The sequence below is a fragment of the Vigna umbellata genome, chromosome 1 (genome assembly GCF_029865625.1).
Source record: "Vigna umbellata cultivar VRB3 chromosome 1, Vumbellata_1.0, whole genome shotgun sequence".
Classification (NCBI taxonomy): Eukaryota; Viridiplantae; Streptophyta; class Magnoliopsida; order Fabales; family Fabaceae; genus Vigna; species Vigna umbellata.
The window spans coordinates 33,604,052-33,625,211 of record NC_142165.1 but is presented as its reverse complement, the minus strand read 5'-3'; the positions used below and the strand labels follow the sequence as shown (position 1 = coordinate 33,625,211).

General features: G+C 32.6%; 1 protein-coding gene across 1 annotated transcript; it reads left to right on the top strand.

Annotated features, from left to right (window-relative positions):
- Positions 1 to 19,281: 19,281 nt before the first annotated feature.
- Positions 19,282 to 20,424, top strand: LOC148205214 (uncharacterized). Its single transcript, XM_088103741.1, has one exon. The coding sequence runs from the start codon at positions 19,282 to 19,284 to the stop codon at positions 20,422 to 20,424; it is 1,143 nt and encodes a 380-aa protein (XP_087959867.1).
- Positions 20,425 to 21,160: the final 736 nt, after the last annotated feature.

The window sequence follows — 21,160 nt, the reverse complement described above, 5'->3', positions numbered from 1 at the left end:
AACCTTCTCTTTTTTTCTAGATGATGATGATGAAGAAGCCATGTCTGTATAGAATTCTTGGAACGTCTTTCATAATCTAGTAGTTTTTAACTTCTCAACATTGAAGCTTAAAATATACAATGGTTACGTCGAATATTACTAGGCTTTGACGTACTAATTGTCAGCCAGAAGACAAAGAGTTTGACAAAAGACAAAGGATACGTCGTATTCTACAAATATAAGACGTTTTCTTCTTCATCCTCGCGCCTCGTTTTTCCTTTTTAAAACCTCTCATAACCTCCCAGTACCATTACATTTTAATATAATATTTACATTTTAAGATAACCTCCCATTAGAAATGCAACGTTACGGATATTCGAGGTTTTCTTCTTCAGCCTCCCGCCCTTTTCTGTGCTTTTTTCCTTTATAAACATCCCATAACCCACCATTACCTTTATATTTTAAGATAAGATTTATAATTTCTTTTATTTTTATATTATATAAATTTGTTTAAATTTATCTTGTAATATTTACATATTATAAAATAGGTTTAATTGCTTCCTTTGTCCCCAGTTTGGTTGAATTGTGTCAAATTCATCCTCATTTTTAAAAAAGTTTCATTGTCATCCTCACGTGGTGTAAAAGTTTCATTGTCGTCCTCACGTGGAATAAAAGTGTCAATTGAATCCAAACATAGAAAAAATTTGTGTCAAAGTAGTCATTTTTCCTATATATCTGTGTCTTCCTTTCATACAATCAAGTACAGATATTCATTTTACCTTATCCAATTTAAGGCTTTTCATAGCTCCAGAGAAGTGACATATGAAAGGAAGACACAGAGATATAGGAAAAATGACTACTTTGACACAAATTTTTTCTATGTTTGGATTCAATTGACACTTTTATACCACGTGAGGACGACAATGAAACTTTTTTAAAAATGAGGATGAATTTGACACAATTCAACCAAACTGGGGACAAAGGAAGCAATTAAACCTATAAAATATAAGAACGATTTGTCAGTGAAATTTAAAGAGAATAAAATTTTGTTTCTTTAAAATATTAATTTTATTTCATATGGAAAATAATAATAATAATATTTTATAAGAATTGTGTTATAGTTATAGATCACAATAATTAAAATCATAAAAAATATTTTATATTATTAAAAGTAATTTGGAATGAATGTTTTAGGCTAAAGAAAGGTGTGATTATACTAAAAGACTTTGATTGATTTTTAAATTATAATACTTTAAGTTTGAGAAAAAATTAAATTCATTGATAAACTAAAGGTTAAGATAGAATATCGTGGACAAAAATTGAGATAGCTCAGTTAGAAAAAAAATATTTAGACAAGTTAACAACAAAGATGCATCACACCAAGTCAAAGATCGAGAAGAGACAACATGTATGGAGAATAGTCAGACAGATCTAGACCAAAATTAAGACATAATGGGTTAGGTCGAAGATTAAGGCACGTTAAGTTTGACGGTGGAGACTTAATCATTATAATTAGTTATATTAGTATAAATGATTATGATATCAAAAAATACTATGATTAACATTATTAGAAAAACAAATTTGACCTCTCTCATGCATTATTTCTTCGCTTTTTAGTATTTTAACAAACGTGTGATCAATATCCAGCCACGTTGTCATTAATATGACCATAAATAATCATTAAAAACTCATTTGCATTTCTTAATTTATAACATAATCTCTGTCTCTTGTTTCCGTATTGAACATATTAGGATTCATGTTTTTTATCTTCTTTGCATTTTCTTTTCCTTAGATGTCTAAGCATTTTTGTTCTTCATATTGCAATTTGATAACTTGAACTTGAAAGTGGTTCATTCATCGTCATTTCATATGAAGGAGCCCTTTCAAGTTCAAGTTAACAAAATGTTTTTGTAGTACAAAAATGGTTAACATATCTTACTGAAAGGGAAGTGCTTAGGAAAAAGAAATATGGTTCACAATATGTTTAATGCTGAAACAATTTTGAGATCTAAAATAATTATATAAAAATGTTTTTCAACTTCATCATTTAAAATTGTATGATTGTTTTTTAAATTGTCCATAAGTTGCACTCCTCTATTAGATTTCAGAGCTATCTTTTTTCTAGTAGAGGATGCAACTTATGGACAATTTAAATTTGCAATCAATTTACACAGTTGACGTCGAATGTTGAGTACCCTCGATGCAAAGACCTGGAATTTGTTCATTGTTCACATCCATTTTATGTGATAATTGGCGTCCTATACCCCCTTAAAACACAGCATCTAAAATGAATCTAAAGATATTTATTACTTTTTCACTGAATGATGTTTTAACGTCGAATGAGGCTTGGAATTGATGTACATTTGGATCAAAATGTACATTTCGATGAAGTACATTTCACTGGATCAAAATGTACCATACATTTGGATATATTTTGTTTTTCCCCTCTCATGGAACGTCGAAGGCAGTGGTGCAGTGACGTGAAGGGATTTGAAGTATGATGAGAGCATTAATGGGGAGCTCTTAACTTCAAATTAATGACGTGAAGGGTTAGTCCACATACATCACAATCAACATTCACAATTCATAGATCGTTTACTAAATTAAAATATTCATTTCATTTCAATCTAAAACCAAAAGAAATACAGAAACCATAGGTGGCTTACTAGCATGATTACAAAATAAAAAACAAAAAAACATAGAAAAGTAGGGTATAAAATAATTATCAAGAAGATTCCATTGAATCTTCATCATCAGAATCTTCAATCTAATCTTGATCAAGAGTAGGTGGACTTCCAATAGTTTGCTCATCAATGAAGAACCATTCATTCACAGTCTTTTTCAGCCCAATAGATGACAGACTTGGTATACCAATTTCTTCTAACCTTTTGCATACAATTCTTTCTTCTTCAGATACATCTACCCCTTGGAGTTCCAGCACCTTGCTGATAAATACTCCATATGGCAATTTGCATGCATAATCATCTCTTGCAGCGATCATGTGGTGTTTTAGTACCGCAACCCAGTTGGTTGGGATTCTAGTCTTGATAGCATTCAACAGAAATACATCTTCTGTTGACATTTTGTCCTCGTTCAATCTTCCAGGCAGCAGTAGCCAAGTCAGGACATAAGCAATCATTTTCTCCTCCTTGTTTAAGCATCATGTAGGTACTGCTTATCAATCCTGTACCTTCTTGGATATCTTAAGCAGTTTATATATATAGCTCTCTTTCTTAAAAATTTGTTTGACTCAGAATCACGGATATGAGAATCCAAACCTTCAGCTTTCAGTCCAGCAATATCTAACCAAACATTATCGTCAATAGTAATGTTAACACCTTTGACCCTTGAGTGAATGACCCTATTTACAACCCTTAGGTTTGTGCAGAAAGCCCTTACCAAATATGGATAGCAATGTCCTTTCATCTGGACAAAATCAGTAAGCCCTTGATATGCAATCCATTCTTGAAAAAGGAACCCTTCTTTCTTGAACAATTGCAGGTCCAGATACTTGTGAGGAACTACATTTCTTATATGTGACAAGTGTAAAAACTTTGCTTGCATGTCTCGATCACTTATCCATCCAGATGGGCTTGCGTTTCTTGTAACCCGAGCAACCTTCTCTTTTCCTCTTGATGATGACGATGGAGAAGCCATTTCTGAATAGAATTCTAGGAACGTCTTTCACAATCTCGACTTCTTAACTTCATAACTTCTCTTCTTAAAAAATACACAGGAAACGTCGAATCAAAGAGGTGATCGACGTACTAATTGTCAGCCAGAAGAAAAAGAGTTAGAAAAAGATGTTGAAGTTTAAGGTATTCGACGTTTTCTTCTTCATCCTCCCGCCATCCTATTTTTCTTTTTTTCCTTTATAAAATCGCTCATAACCTCACATTACCATTATATTTCAATATAATATTTACATTTTAAGATAACCTCCCATTAGAAATGCAACGTTACTGATATTCGAGGTTTTCTTCTTTTTTCTATGCTTTCGTTGGTGAAATTTAAAGAGAATAAAATTTTATTTGTTTAAAATATTAATTTAATTTCATATGGAAAATAATAATAATAATATTTTATGAGAATTGAATTTAGTTATAGATCACAATAATTAAAATTGTAATAAATATTATTATATTATTTAAAGTAATTTGAAATGAATGTTTTAGGTTAAATATAAGTATAATTATACTAAAAGACTTTGATTCATTTTTAAATTATAATACCTTAAGTTTGAGAAAAAAATAAGTTGACTAATAAAATAAAGGTGTTAAGATACAATATTTTGGACAAAAATGAAGATAGGTCAGTTACAAAAAAATGTTGTTAAAAAATTGTTGTCAAAGTATAATTATCCAAAAATATTTAGACAAGTTAACAACACATATGCATCATACCAGGTCAAATATCAAGAAGAGACCGCGTGTATGGGGAATAGTCAGACAGATCTAGACCAAAAATTTAGCAGAATGGGTTGGGTCGAAAATTAAGGCAGATTAAGTTTGACAGTGGAGACTGGTTGACCCAAAATGAATGTTCGGAGAATAAGACTAAAGGTGCCTTAAACATTTAGGGTTTCTTAGGGACTTGGCAATGTTGAGAGAGGATTCTTTTGGTTCTTGGTTCTCTGATTCTTATCAAAGATTAACATCTTTGTTGCAAATATTTAATTTAGGGTTTCTTAGGTGCCTTAAACATTTATACCTATACTGTGGCGTTTCCATCTTTGTCTTATGAACCATAAGTAAAATTTAAAAAAGTCGACACGGACGGATAAGGTCATCAAGGAGATTTGTCAGAATTCTAGGAACAACAAAAATTTTCTTAGGGACCAACGATATGTTAACAAAAATAAATTGTATTTTTCTTATCAAAGATTAACATCTTTGTGGCGAATATTTCTTTTTGGGTTTCTTAGGTGCCTTAAACATTTATACCTATATATAGGGACACCAAATACATATGTAGACATTTTGGAAGTCATAAATTTGCATTTGCAATGTTGAGAGAGATTTCTTTTGGTTCTTGGTTCTATGATTCTTATCAAAGATTAACATCTTTGTGACAAATATTTCTTTTAGGGTTGCTTAATTAGGTGCCTTAAAAATTTATACCTATACTGTGGCGTTTCCATCTTTGTCTTATGAACCATAAGTAAAATTTAAAAAAGTCGAGACGGACGAGCAAGGTCATGAAAGAGATTTGTCAGAATTCTAGGAAAAACAAAAAATTTTTTAGGAACCAACTGTGTGTTAACAACTTTTTTGACAATATACTATGTCACTATTTTATTGGTCTGTACATTTGAAACGGAGTGATCACGACTACCACATAAGCATTAATAAAAAACTCGAATTTAAAAAGTCAATGACAATCAAAGATCAAACGAACTCTCAGAACAACTTTTATTTGCCACATTGAGATAAATTATTTTGAATTATTTAATAATTAGAATTAGTTATTAGTATAAATGATTATGATATAAAAAAATAGTATGAATAACATTATTAGGAAAATACTATGAATAACATTATTTGCATTTTTTAATTTATAATGCTTTGAATCGATTCTTTATTACTTAGAATCGATTATATTAACTTAGCAAAATTGAGAGTGGAGTTATATGAATCAGTTCATCTATAAATATAGCTTGCATTTCACATAATCCCTGCCTCCTGTTTTCGTATTGAACATATTAGGATTCATGTTTTTTATCTCCTTTGCATTTTCTTTTCCTTAGATATCTAAACATGTATGTTCTTTAAATTGCAATTTGGTCGGTTAAATGTCAAAGTGCCTCATTCATGTCTCAGTTCAAATGAAGGTGGCCTTTGATATTCAAGTGAACAAAATGCTTTTTTATAGTAAAGAAATGATTAAGTTATCTTACTAAAAGGAAAGTGCTTGGGAAAAAGAAATATGGTTCACAACATGTTTAATGCTGACACAATTTTATGATCTAAAATAATTATATAAAGAAGATGTTCAACTTCAACATTCAATTATGTAGGAATAGTTTTTTAAATTGTCTTGGAGTTGTCTTCTACCATTACATTTCAGAGCTATTTGATTTCTTATGGTGGAAACAACTCCAAAACAAATTAAATTTATAATGTTGACGTCGAATGTTGAGTGCATTCGATGCGAAAGACTGTTGATGTTTGAACGTCGAATTTCGAGGGGCCTTGACGTTCAGACAAGATAGTTAGTAAGCATAATTACACGATGTACGTCATCGGTTCATCTATAAATATTGCATCCATCACGTAATCCCTTGCTTCTTATTTCCGTATTGAATATATTAGGATTCATGTTTTTTATGTCCTTGGCATTTTCCTTTCCTTAGATTTCGAAACATGTTTGTTCTTTAAATTGCAATTTGCTCGATTGAATGTCAAAGTGCCTCATTCATGTCTCAGTTCATATGAAGGTGGCCTTTGATATTCAAGTGAACAAAATGCTTTTTACAATAAAGAAATGATTAAGTTATCTTACTGAAAGGAAAGTGCTTGGGAAAAAGAAATATGGTTCACAATATGTTTAATGCTTAAACAATTTTATGATCTAAAATAATTATATAAAGAAGATGTTCAACTTCAACATTGAACTATGTATGAATCGTTTTTTAAATTGTCCTCGAGTTGTCTTCTACCACTAGATTTCAGAGCTATTTGATTTCTTATGGTGGAAACAACTCCAAGACAAATTAAATTTATAAATTTGATGTTGAATGTTGAGTGCATTAGATGCGAATGATTGCTCAATGACATGTCTACGTTTAGTCAGCAAGGAGTTCATAAGAATCCAAAGATATTTTTTACTTTTTCAATGAATGATGTTTGAACGTCAAATTCATAGTGGCTTCGATGTTTAGAAAGTTAATGTCAAATATTTGTGCTCGAGGACATCCTATATCATTATTCATCATAGAAATATCTACGTTTAGTCAGCAAGGAGTTCTTAAGAATCCAAAGAGATTTTTTATTTTTTCAGTGAATGATGTTTGGACGTCGGATTGTGTAGGGCTTCGACGTTTAGGATATTAATGTCAAATATTTATGCTCAAGGATGTCCTATATCATTATTCTTCATAGTAATGTCTACGTTTAGTCAGCAAGGAGTTCTTAAGAATCCAAAGAGATTTTTACTTTTTCAGTGAATGATGTTTGAACGTCGAATTGTGTGGGGCTTCGACGTTCAAGATATTAATCATGTGTACTGCTTTTAAAATGATTTAATTTTGCTACGCGGATCATTTAATTTTTAGTATTTTTTTCTTTTTAATTTTTAATCATTCAATGGCACGTCTGACTCTGTGGAGCAGTGGGACATTAATGATGTGCATTTTTATCTTACTGAAAGGGAAACGCTTAGGAAAAAGAATAATGGTTCACAATATGTTTAATGCTGAAACAATTTTATGATCTAAAATAATTATATAAAGAAGATGTTCAACTTCATCATTCAACAATGTATGAATCATTTTTTAAATTGTCTTGGAGTTGTCTTCTACCATTAGATTTCAGAGCTATTTGATTTTCTATGGTGGAAACAACTCCAAGACAAGTTAAATTTATAAAGTTGACGTCGAATATTAGGTGCATTGGACGCAAAGGCCTGGTGATTGACGTCTTCTTTTTGGGATCACCGATGTCCTATAACTTACAGGATTTCAAAAGGAAATCTCCTCTTACAAAACACTTAATCTAAAATGAAGACCAAAGATGATGGAAGACATTATAACTAAAACCAGGAAGTAAAAAAAAAAACCAAAGCAAAAAGTTAACATGAACTTGGTTGCAGAAGTAATGTAGGATAGGTTTTGAAAGGGTCTACATGAAATTCATAAGTGTTAACTTTTTCTTGTGTTTTCCCCCATGCCTTCATGGTTAACAAAGAAATGTCTTCGTTTAGTAAAGGAAAAGAAGGAAAACACAAGAAAAAAGTTAACATGAATTTGATTACCGAAGTTTGTGGGATAGGTTTTCAATGGGTCTACTTATTAATCAACGTGAAGGGCACTAGAGTGGTTGGGAAGATTAATTGTGTGACAAGAATGTTACGTCAAATTCGGATGGTATTGACGTTTTAATCTTCATCCAAAAGCCAAAATTCGGTCCATTTTTTATTACTTTTTCCTTTCCCTTTTAAACTCTCACTTTAACGTCCAAGCTTTGTAGATCTTTGACATTTTTTTCGTTAGAAGCACCCGAGATTTTTTTACTTTTTCACTGAATTTATTTACAACAACGCCACCAGTTATTGTTTACGTTGCCTGTTATTTTATTTGACGTTGAACACGTGACGTTGTGCAACCTTATATACACTGAATTTGAAAATCTTATGTACACTGAGTTGTTTCTATATTGGTAAACCTTAATACTGAGGAAAATTATCTGGTATCCAAATTCAAATGGCTTCTTCATCACATCCTTCAATAGACAGAGGAAAGGTTGTTGTTGTTGCAAGAAATGTTGATCTCTCCGGGTGGATCAGTGATGAGGAGACTCGTCTAGAGTTTTTGAGGTGGACGAAGTTTAAACATATTGTTCCTCACAAATATCTGAACCTCGACTTATTTGAAAAGGAGGGATTTCACTTCCAAGAATGGATTGAAACTCATTTACTGACTTAGTAAGGGTCTTCTACAATAATATGAGAAACATAGATGGTGTCCTTCATTCTCGAGTAAAAGGAGTAAATGTTCACATTGACAATGATATCTGGTTTCAACTTGCTAGATTAAAAGCCGAAGGGTTATTCTCTCACTTACGGTACTTAGAAACAAACAGATGGCTGAAGAAAAAGGACGTGTACAGTAACTGGTTAAGGTGTCTTGGGAGATACACAATTGAAAGATTATATGTGAATGAGGAATTGAATAAAGAAGAAAAGATAACAACACACATTCTTGCTTGGGTGATTTTACCTGCTAGACCTGTACAAGTACAAGACAGAATGACAACTGAAGAGGTTTTTCTACTGTATGCCATCAAGAATGATGTTCCTACCAATTGGGTGGAAGTAATGAAAGATCATATGATTGATGCAGGAAGCAAACATGCACGAAATCTACCATATGTTGTGTTTATCCGCAAAATCCTGACCCTTCAAGGTGTGGATGTTAGATGTGAAAAGAAATGCTCTTGTAACTGCTCAAATGTGATAAACCGAAACACCTTGACTTCCATTGGCTTTGTGAAGACCACCAAGGGATGGTGCTTTAAGGATGAAGAGAATATGGTTCAAAGTTCTGGAAGCACACCAGCATTAAATGAAGACCCCACCAACTTCGTCCCTGAAAAATATGATATCATAAAAAATATGATATCAGATGACAAGTTACGACATGCGACGTAACATTCACTTTTTCCTATTTTTAAAAAAAAACCCATAATAACATTAAACAAAGGAAAAATATGAAAATATAACCACGAAATGTATATATTAAAATTTCAAACAGAGTTCAAACATACAAAAATATACTAAAATATATTAAAAAATTACATTAATTTCATAAAAATAAACTAAAATGGACTCTTCTTCCTAATCTGAGTCAGATGTCTCCATAGACTCAACTTCTGTTGTGTCGTCTTCATCATCAGATTCACTTGTTGAGGGAGTTATGAGAGCATTGTCTTCATCTGATTTCTTGTGAATCATGATCAGAGATTTTTCAACTTTTGAAATTCTTGTTGAAAGCTTTCGAAATCGATCCACAACAAATCTTTCAAACTCTGTCTGTGGAGTGAAGGTAGAAGGAGTTTCGTCAACAATCTTGAACACCCAGCCATCTTTTGTTTTCTTTAGACCATTATGTCTCAATGCCGCATTTCCTATTTCATTTGATTCGGTGCACCAAATTTTTTTCACCAGTAAGATCAACTTGATGATGCTTCAATACACAGCTGATAAAAACACCATATGGTAGAATATGTCCATGACTACTTGCAATTTCAATCATGTGCTCACTCATGACAGCAACCCAGTTGGTTGGTATCCGGGCTTTTATGGCATGAACCAAAAATAAATCTGCAGTAGTTAGACGATCACGTAAACATCTTCCAAGTAGTATTACCCAAGTAAGTACAAAAGCACACATTTTTTCTTCCATTTCCAAACCATCAAGTAGATACGGCTTGTATACCTTTAGCCTTGTTGGACTTCTCAGATATTCCTTATAAATTTTTTTCTTGTTGGTCTATTGGTTGAGTTCAGAATTTCTTTCATGAGACATGAAGCCTTCTGCTTTGAGACCAGTAAAAGATAGCCATATCTCGTCATCAATTTTAATATCGACACCATTCACCCGAGAGCATATAACACCATCGACAACCTTCAGATTGTGGTAAAAGACCTGTACCAGGTCAGGATAGCAATCACCGGTCATTTCTACAAATTTTAGAAGACCAACATCTACAAGCCATTCTTGAAAGATAAACCCCTCCCTTCTGAATAATTCCACTCCCAAAAACTTGTGAGGGACCACCTTGAAGATTTTTCTATAACATCCAAATTTGTATCGTTCTTCGTCATCACTCATCCACCCATTTGGACTAGCATTTCAAAGAAGGTGTGTAGCCTTCTTTCCACGCCGTGAAGATGAAGAAGCCATATGAGAACAGGATTTAGACATTTACAGGAAGGGTTTAAGAATTTTGTTTCTGACAATGATACATGATAGATTTAATCAAACAATATGACAGTTGATTTGCCTGCAGAAGTATTCATTTTAAACCTTGAAGTTTATTAACTTTTAATTTCCCTGTTAAAAAAACTACATAACTGTTAAAAACAACAGGAATTAAAAAACACAGGAATTAAATAAAAAAAGCAAAAAAACAATGGAGAATGTTTTTGAAATTCATAACTGTTAACATTTTCCTCAGGATTTTACATGAACAAGAAACTACATTAAAAAAAACACAGGAATTAAATAAAAAAACAGAAAAACAATGGAGAATGTTTTTGAAATTCATAAGTGTTAACATTTTCCTCAGGATTTCCACCGTGCCTTCATCGTTAACAAAGAAATGTCTTAGTTTAGTAGAGGAACTAATGGCGATCCTAAGGAAAAAGTTAACATGAATTTGGTTACGGAAGCTCTGTAGTGTAGGATTTCAAAGGGTAGTTCCAAAGGATCCGAAACTGTATTTAAAGAAAATGTTGGGAGCCACTAATGCGCCCAACTACTTCAGTGCCCATCAAATCAATCCTTATATTGTCAGAGAATAAAACGTCAACCCTGTAGAAATTCGTCGTTGCATAAATTATTTTATTGGGATATATAAGATTGAAAATTATATTGTCAGAGTTCCGCATAATAAAACGTCGAACCCTTTAGAAATTCGTCGCCCATCAAGTCAATCCTTATATTGTCAGAGTTTAACTTCAACCACATAATAAAACGTCGAACCCTTTTGAAATTCGTCGTTGTTGAAATTATTTTATTGGGATATATAAGATTGAAAATTTTAATTGGGCCTGAAACAAATAAGATTTGATGCACAACTTTATAAATACTAGATTTGAAAACGCACTCAGTGTTTTCTAAACTGAAGAGTCACAAACCCTATAAATGTGAAAGACATTCCAGAATCTGATCAGAAATGGCTTCTTCATTGTCATCAAGAAGAAAATGGAAGGTTGTCTGGATTGCAAGGAATGCTAATCCTATAGGTTGAATTAGTGATGAAGACATTCGACAGAAGCTTTTTAGTCTACGGAAGATTAAAACCATGGTTTCTCACAGATATCTGAAACTGGTGAGCGTGTTTTACTCCAACTTAAAGATGAGTGATGAAACATTTTGTAACAAAGTCAAGGGGGTTGATATGAAGCTGATCAAAGAGGTTTGGATTGCCATTGTCGTTTATAAACCGATCAGCAAAGAAGGCTTTCTCTTTCAAATTTGGATTGGTCATCAAGGACTTATTGGATTCACCAAGATAAACAATGATGATCATCAACAAGTCTATCCCATATCTGATTCTTGGAGTGCAAACAAAACAGATTCGACAAAAACTAAAGAAGATGAGTGGGCTAGATGGTTATGCGGTGAAAATAGATTGTATGTCAGAATCGCTCAAAAAGATTCTTGGGGCTCAAGTAAATTGAAAGCTGACTACAACAAAAGAATATGGATTTTCGTTCTTTGATTTTAATTTTGTAATCAGTGACTTCTTAAGCCATCTTTTATTTTGCTGGTTGTAATCATCTTTTGTATGTCAGCATCGCTAAACAGATTCTTGGGGCTCAAGTAAATTGAAAGTTGACACAGTCATTGACAAAAGACTCTAAGGATTGAAAAATCACCAACAAAATGGAAAGGAAGGTGATGTGAACAACCAGAAAGGGATCAACAATAATTCTGCAACAGAAGAATATGGATTTTCATTGTTTGATTTTAATTTTGTAAACAGTGGCTTCTTAAACCATCTTTTGTTTTGCTGGTTGTAATCATCTTTTGAATATTAATAAAATTCTCTTCTGGCAATAACATTAGTGAATGGTGATTGAATTGTTTAAATTTATTAAATCACTTGTATGATTGTAATTGAAATTTTTAATGTTACATCATTACATTGAATATACAATTGCACTCTTTTTGTTTTTTTATTCTTTTAGAACACCAATAGTACGTCGATTAGTAAACCTACTCGACGTAATATTAATAGAAAAGTTATGAAACGAAGAGGTTAACGTCATTGTTCAGACTTCGATGTATTATTGTCAACCACATTACTCCCTTTTTATTTCTTTTTCCTTTAAACCAACAATAAACGTCCAATTTCTTCGGCATGTGAAGTATTATTCGTTAACCAAAACCCAAAGATCGCTCCCTTTTTTTATTTATCCTTTTTAAATTCAAAGAGAACGTCCAACTTTATATGGGAAAACTCAGTTGGTTGGGCTTGATAAATGTTGTGTTAGAAACGAAGACATCCACGTCCTATACTGACACCACTAGACGTCCAGGTATATGGGAAAAGACTGTTGGCAGGGCATAATAAATGCTACATTAAAACGAAGAGATAAACGTCCAATATTGACACAAATCGACATCCACGTTATTTGCGAAATACATAGGGACGTCATTTATCCTTCAGAATTCGACGTAAAATTATTTGAAGGATATCTAAAAGAAATCCATTATTACATAGGTTATAAATGGAAACGAATAAAGGAAAAACATAATAACACTAAACATACGGAAAAAATGAAAATCAAACCACGAAAAGATCTGCAGGATTGTTAAAATGAAGAAGGATTTTTGTGAATGGGGGTTGTAGCATTTTAAAAGGGTGCAAATCCAAATCTTTCAACATTTTCTTTGTTAAAATGAAGAAGGATTTTTTTTAATAGAGTCTGTTTTAAATTCATAAGTGTTAACATTTTCCTCTGGTTTGCTACTATGCCTTCATCGTTAACAAAGAAATTTCTTCGTTTAGTAGAGGAATTAATAACAAACTAATGGAAAAAGTTAACATGAATTTGTTTTTGGAAGTTCTGTAGTATAGTGAAGGAGGAGTAGCGTTTTGAAAGGATGCGAAATATAAAAACTATCAACCTTTTCCTTTGGTTTTCTATACTCCTTCAAGCTTTTTTGTGTCCTTGAAGGAGATAACAGAAAACACAAAGAAAAAAAATTAACAAATAAATTTCATAACAGAAATTTTATAAATGGTGTCTACAGGTTATCTAAGTCTCTAAGATTGTATTTATAGACATCCTCTGTAGGGTTTGTCTTTTAAATGTTTTGAAGGAGTTTATGAATTTTATGAATGTTGTAGCGTTTTGAAAGGCCTTGGAGTTGTTACACATTAACACAAAGAAACCTTGGAGTTGTTAAAAGAAATTTTATAAATGGATGTCTACATAAATAATTATCGTTAGGAAAGGCCTGATATGGGCCTGATATGGGCTTCAATAATAAAATACAGTCTACTTAAATGATATATGGGAAAATGCAGTTTGCTGCTAGAAACAAAGAAGTTGAAGTTAATTTCTTCAGACTTCCAAAGTGTCTTTTTTGTTTAATTCTTTTTTCTTTTAATCCAACAATAAACGTCGGATTCCTTGGGAAAATGATGTATTATTTGTTATCCGAAGGCAAAGGTCGCTCTATTTTTTCTTTTTCCTTTTTATTCGTTGGTTTAAAAGAAAAACAAATTATTTCTGAAAAAAAAAACGTCGAATTGGTGAAAGAGTTTGACATTCTTTGGTTGGTTTAAAAGAAAAAAGAAAAAAAAAAGAGGGAGTGAGGTTATTGTTAACGTTGTATGTTCTGTTATGTGGCTTGATATGTGGCTTCCTCCGCTTAATAAAACGTCGAAGCCATGAGTATAATGACGTTTTTCGTTTGGTTTAGAAGAAAAAATTAAAAACGTAATTTCTAGAAAATACAACGTCGAACGCGAAGAAGTATTGGACGTTATATGGTTAGTTTAAAAGAAAAAGAAAAAATAATAAAAAAGGAACTAAATAACAAAACGTCTAAGCCAATATAAAACTGACATTTTATGGGTTGATTTAAATGAAAAATAAACAAATAACTGCTAGCTGTAATATACAACGTCCTTTTGTTGTTACGGTAGACGTCATACTAATTAAATCAATATTTAGTATTTATTTATTTTGTATTGGACGTCGACTGCTTCCTTAATGACGTTATGTGATTACGACAATCACGTCCAACCCCAACTTGTTCGCGTTCTATATTACTGCTGGAAGCAAACCACTATTTCGTTATTTTTTTATTTTAAATTGAACGTCAGATGTTTCTTAAGTTGACGTTATGTGATTCTAAGGTCATTGTTTTCGTCGATGTTGGCTTTATTTGACGTTAATACATTTTAGATTACGTCAATATGTTTCTTGTTTGACGTTAATACTTTTTAGACGGCGCACTATTTTAGTAAATGACGTGGAGTGAATCAATTTATTTACGAAAATGCCACCAGTCATTTTTAACGTTGCATATTTAGTGTTACGACGTTGAACGCGTGACGTTATACGTTGTTTTTCACTAGTGAGTACTTTACTTTCTCTTTGGTTTGTAATATTTGGCTTCTTAGGGGATTATCCTAACAAGAACAATGGACACTTATTATCTAAGCATTATTGGTAGTTGGTGGGTAAGAGGGAACCAATGTTCCTTCTAATTCATCATTAGGCCACATAATGTAGATTTAATTACTTTCTATAATTGCGATAGTCTAGTGTGTGTCAACTTATATTTTAAGTTTAAATCCCTTTGAGAAGTTTGGTACAAGAGAACTTGAGGTAAACTTTTGCTAGGAAAGACTTGGTTTCTAAGAAATTCATAGTGATTCACCTCTCTTTCCTAGAAGTGAACTTAAGTTTCTCTTGTCTCCTTAAGTCTCTTAAGAAATTTTATTTGAAATACTATGTTTGTTTGCATAAGCCATTTTTGAAAATCTTAAAAATTTCTAGGATTATTTGTGAAAATTGTTTCTCAAAATTCTTTGAAACAAATGATTTTTTATAGTAGCTTGCATTTAAGTCATGGTAAAGATTAGCTACATTATAAAGTTAAGAGTGATCTTCTATTCTTTGGTGAGAATACTAGTGCACTATCATACCTAGCATGGGAGAAAAGAATATAAGAGCTTATTCGTTCCTAGTTAGGCATGGTATATATCATATACTTAGTTTATGCATCTCTAGGCTTGAAGGATATGCAAGTGAATGGTGAAATCTAAGACAATCTAAGGTTGAGAAAGATAGAAAATCTTCAATTAAAGATTGTAGTGACTTGAGAGCATCCATGAGAAGAAAATTTGTTTCTTCTTCCTTTGTGATAAACCAAGAGCAAATATGAGAGATGAGAGAACTCATTAAGAAAGGAAAAACTTTACTAAAAGGTTTAGATGGGTTCTTTGAAAGAGAATATCAGTTTGAAGAAAAAGTGAGAAAGTTCTTGAGTGACAAGAGGAAAAGAGAGATTCAAAGAAGAGATGAACAAATGAGAGAGATAGAAAAGAAAGAAAAAGTTGAAAGAAAACAATATCTTGCTACCTTGGAAGAAGAGCTTAGAATTCCTAATGAAAAGCAAGAAAAAGCCTAAGAGGATTTAAAGAAGATTAAGAGAAGAAAGGACGACAAAAGAAAGAAGAAAGAACAAAGAGATAATGAGAATCATGAGAAAAGAGGGAAAGAACAAAGAGAGAAAAATGAGCAAGTAAGAAGAGAGAAAAAGGACGAGGAAAGAAGAAGAGAGTCTAAAGAGAAAAATATAAAAGAAAGGAATGAGAAATAAAAGAGAGAAAAAGAAGAGATTGAGAGAAGAAAAGAAGAGGAAGAGTTACTAAAGCCCCTTACCACTCCGATAATTATGGTTGAGACTAAGATGATGAAGGGAGTTTTCCAATCCTTGAACTCTCAATACATCCAACAATCTTTCATAACTCCAACTTTTACTTTTCAAAAATTTTCAACTTCTTTTTTACCTCCCACTATTTTTAACTCCTCAAATTTTTCAAAAATCAAACTTTGAGTTGATGTTACCTTCTAGGATAAAATTAATTCAAAGTAAACACAAACAATTTTATGGAGTAGACCTTCAACATTTTCAAGTAAATTCTTTTGAAATTAACATAAAGTCTTCTTCAAATCTTTCTTCTAGATACATGTTGTTTATGGCTCATAAGATTATTGGATTTATGTTTGATGACACTTGCATATGGATCTTTGATTCCGGTAGAAAAATACACAAATTAACCAATAATAAGAAAAGGGTTTTTGTCATAAAAGAACATGAAGATTTGAGGACAAATCCTTTTCTAAAGGGAGGGTATGGTGGCATATCCCTAAAAGTTGACTCTTGTGTTGAAATGGATAGTCTTTCAAACATATACATCCAACACAAGACAAATAAAAACTTCAAAGATGCTTCTACTCTTCAAGACCTTGATTATTCATTTGATTTAAGGTGTATCATTATTGGGAGCCATATTCTTCATTTACTCATTATCATAACACTTGTTATAACTTGTGTTATAAGATAGGTATTTAACCCTGTGGAAAAGAGACATAATGACTCCAAAGAAGATAAGGAAGGTTGACTTAGCCCAAGATGAAGATTTCAGGGCAAATCATTTTCAAGAGGGAAGGAATGATGGAAAATCCCCTAACCATGGTCAAGCACTTTCAAGAGAGTGGAAATCATCCACGAAGATCGTATCAACTCTACCTTGTGGGCCACCTTTAGAGCCATCATGAAGCATGTATTGAAGAGTAGTGTAAGATATCTAGGACATTGTATTCGACCATGTATTGTAGGTTTGTTTAAGGATTGTATTAAGACCTAAGTAGCATAGGATTTTCCTTAAGTTAGATATCCAAACCAAGTGAAAAGTGTGTGCCATGTGTCATGCTTCCATTGGAGAGGATTTACCTTTTAGAAGTGGCCATATAACACCCTAGGAGTGGAGAAGATTTCGTTTTGGTAGTGGTCACATGACACTCTAGTAATGGAGACGATTGTGTTTTGTGAGTGGCCACATGTCCTCCCATCATTGGAAATGATTTGTGGACACTTGTCCACTCCTTAGAAAACTTCATTTTTTGGCCAATGAGAGCAAAGGTGGGAGATAATAAATAAAGATGTCTTCACCCTTGTATTTCATCTTGGATTAATCTAATGTTATGCTGCCAAATTTAGGTCATACACTTCCTAGATCAAGATTAAAGCAACCCTAAAGGCCCCTCTAATCACCTTCCTCTTTGAGTTGGCCTCACCTCTCTTGGAGTCACCAAACACTACACCATCACCACTCCTACAAGCCATGAGCTTCTACACCATCCACACCTTATCTTATCATCCTTGGACCAATTACCACCACTTTTCCACACCATCAATATAAGGAAACACCCCTTCATGCACATCTCCTAGTTTTGGCCCAACCAAACTAAGGAGGTTGTCATCACCTTGTCAACTGAAGAAGGCCCTTCTTCGCTTGCTCGAGTCATCCCGCTTCTTGTAGACACCATAAAGTTTTCACTTCACAAAGTATACTTCAGCCCCACAATAGGCATCAAAATGTTCTTACAAGGTTGAATATATCCAATAAAGATCTTCTCAACTCATCACATGTACTCTAAAGTCCAACTCAAAATGTTCTACCAAGTGTGTCAGATAGTATTAAATGTGATAATAATGAAGCATAATTAATTTACCTCATGCACTGTGTTATTTATATCATGTTTATGGGCTTTTACCTAGATGACTCTAGTCCATGTAGCTAATTACCTTAATTAACTTTGCCTAATATCTTTTAATATATTTTAGTCTTTGTGTAAACTTATATTTTATTGAACTTATACTTTATTGCTAGTGTTAATGATGTGACTAATATAATGTCGTTTTATTCAAATATACTTCGATCGATTGTACTTTTGTCTAGATGACCGACATGTTTATCGATATAAAATAATAAAATAAAATCTAAAAAGTAATGGATAAATGTTTCTTTATACAAACGTGGGGTTACTATTGCATGCATCCATCATCATTGAAAGTCAACATATAAAAATTAATTTTAAGAAATTAAGACACACCACCAAAAATTCAGTAAGAACTTAAAATTCTTTATTAAAGATTTATTAATGACTAGTAAATATGACAAAGACCATGACTATCCAACAGATACAGTAGTAACTAATCGCTTAATCGTCCGATATTTACTTAAAAATGAATATTTTCCCTTTTTTATAAATTCTCAAAAATATTCTTAAAAGTATTTAAAAATTTGTCTTAAAATTCAATTTAAATAAAGCTACATTATAAAATATAAACACAAGTTAAGTTAGTTTACCTAAACATTTCAATGCAAAAAAAAAAAACTGTGCGTAAAATTTTAAATAAAATTAATCTTTAAAAACTAAATTTAATTCTGTAAATTCAAACAAAGAATAATAAATCTATAAATTAAATTTTAAATAGTTTTTTTAATTTTTTGTATTTTTCTTACTAATATCTATTGGATTTAATTTATTTTCCGTTCATATCTGTGCATTTATCTTCATATATTTATATTCTATTTTTATATTTATATTTCGTTTATATATTGTTTCAAACAATTATATATATGTAAAATTGTACTCTCTTCTCATGGTATAAGAAATACAATTCCTATCCTTTCTTTTCTCATAACATGGTATCAGAAGAAAATTAATTTTTTATCACGTTCTTCCGCAACCAATTCTTTTCCTGTCCAGATCTTCATTTTCTACCTTTCGTTCTTGGCTTTTCTGCCTTTTTCTTCTCCTTTTATGGCTACTCCCTCTGTTACTCTCGCATCGTTGCAAGATACAACACATGACTATTACATTCATCCTAATGAGAATCCTTCATTGGTGCTTGTTTCCCCGATTCTTGAAGGTCACAATTATCATGGATGGGCTCGCTCGATGTCTATGGCACTACAAATGAAGAATAAATTTGGCTTTGTTGATGGTTCCATTCCTTGTCCAGCTGGTCCAGATCCAATGGTTCAAGCATGGAAGCGTTGCAATAATCTAGTTTTATCTTGGATCAATCATTCTGTTTCTCATGAGATTGCTACAAGTATTATTTGGATTGACTCTGCTGCTACGGCATGGAAGGATCTCAAAGATCGTTTCTCCCAAGGTGATTCTGTTCGAATTTCACAATTGCATCAAGATCTTTATTCAATGCATCAGTCTGATCTAAGTGTTACTGCATATTACACTAAAATGAAGATTCTCTGGGATGAACTTTGCAATTTTCGCCCTATTCTTGAATGCCAATCTTCTGCTTCTTGTTGTGTTGTTTCTAAGACAATGAAGGAATATCGTGAAAATGATTGTGTTCTTTGTTTTCTTAGAGGCTTGAATGATAATTACTCTGTTGTTCGCTCTCAGATCCTTCTCATGGATCCCTTGCCTTCTTTACCCAAAATTTTTTCGATGATAATTCAACATGAGCGACAATTACAATCAGGAATTCTTTCTCAACCTCCAGTCATGGCGTCACAAGTTTCTCAATCTAAACCTTCTTTTTCTACCTTCAATGGTAGAGGTAAACCCTCTCCTGCCAATGATTATGGCCGGGGAAGATCTTCATATCAAGGTTCTCAGGCTCGTTATCAAGGTTCTCAGGCTCGTTCCTTAGGGGGAAGGTTTGGTGCACCTCGACAATGCACTCACTATGGCAGGACAAACCACACCATTGATACTTGCTTTCTAATACATGGATTACCACCTGATCTCAAATCCAAAAGAGTCCACAATGTTACAACAGATTCTTCTACAGTAGTTCCTTCTTATAATAATTCTCCGGCACAGTCACATTCCGCAATTTTGGGACTTTCTCAAGAGCAAATTCATGGTTTATTGGCACTTCTTCCTCAATCTAATCCCACAATCCCACAATCCCACATTCTACTAATCTAGTGAGCTCTCATAATGCTTCCACTTCTTCCCAGGCTCAAGGTAATATCTATTCCAAATGGATTCTAGACACAGGTGCTACTGATCATATATCTAATTCTTTGTCTCATTTTATTTCTTATCATAGAATCTCACCAATTACAGTATCACTACCCAACAAGAACTCTTCATTTGCTCATTTTTCTGGCACTGTTTCACTTAGCCCACACCTTACTTTACATAATGTCTTGTTTATTCCTAATTTTTCTGTCAATCTTATTTCGGTCACAAAGTTAACTAAATCTCTATCTTGTAAACTTAACATTTCTGAATTTTCCTGTGAAATACAGGACAAGTCAACCCTGCAAATGATTGGCAAAGCTGAAGAAAGAGATGGCTTGTATGTCATGATAGTTCCTGCACCCACACCCCTTGGTTCACCAGCTGCTATTACTTCTGAGAATTCTATTGCTTGTTCTACAATAAGACATAACTCTATAGATATTTGGCACTATAGACTAGGGCATCCTTCTTTTTCTTGTTATACCAAATTACACAACATGTATGCCACTTTACCCAATACAAAATACACGCATTGTGATGCTTGTCATTATTCTAAGCAAAGAAAATTACCTTTTCAATTAAGTACTACTGTTTCAAAAGCTCCTTTTGATTTAATTCATGTTGATATTTGGGGGCCCTATAGTACTTCTTCTGTTGATGGTTTCAAATATTTCTTAACTATAGTGGATGATATGTC

Excerpts from the sequence above, each read along its gene's own strand:
- LOC148205214 (XM_088103741.1), top strand. The coding sequence starts at position 19,282 with ATGGCTACTCCCTCTGTTACTCTCGCATCGTTGCAAGATACAACACAT.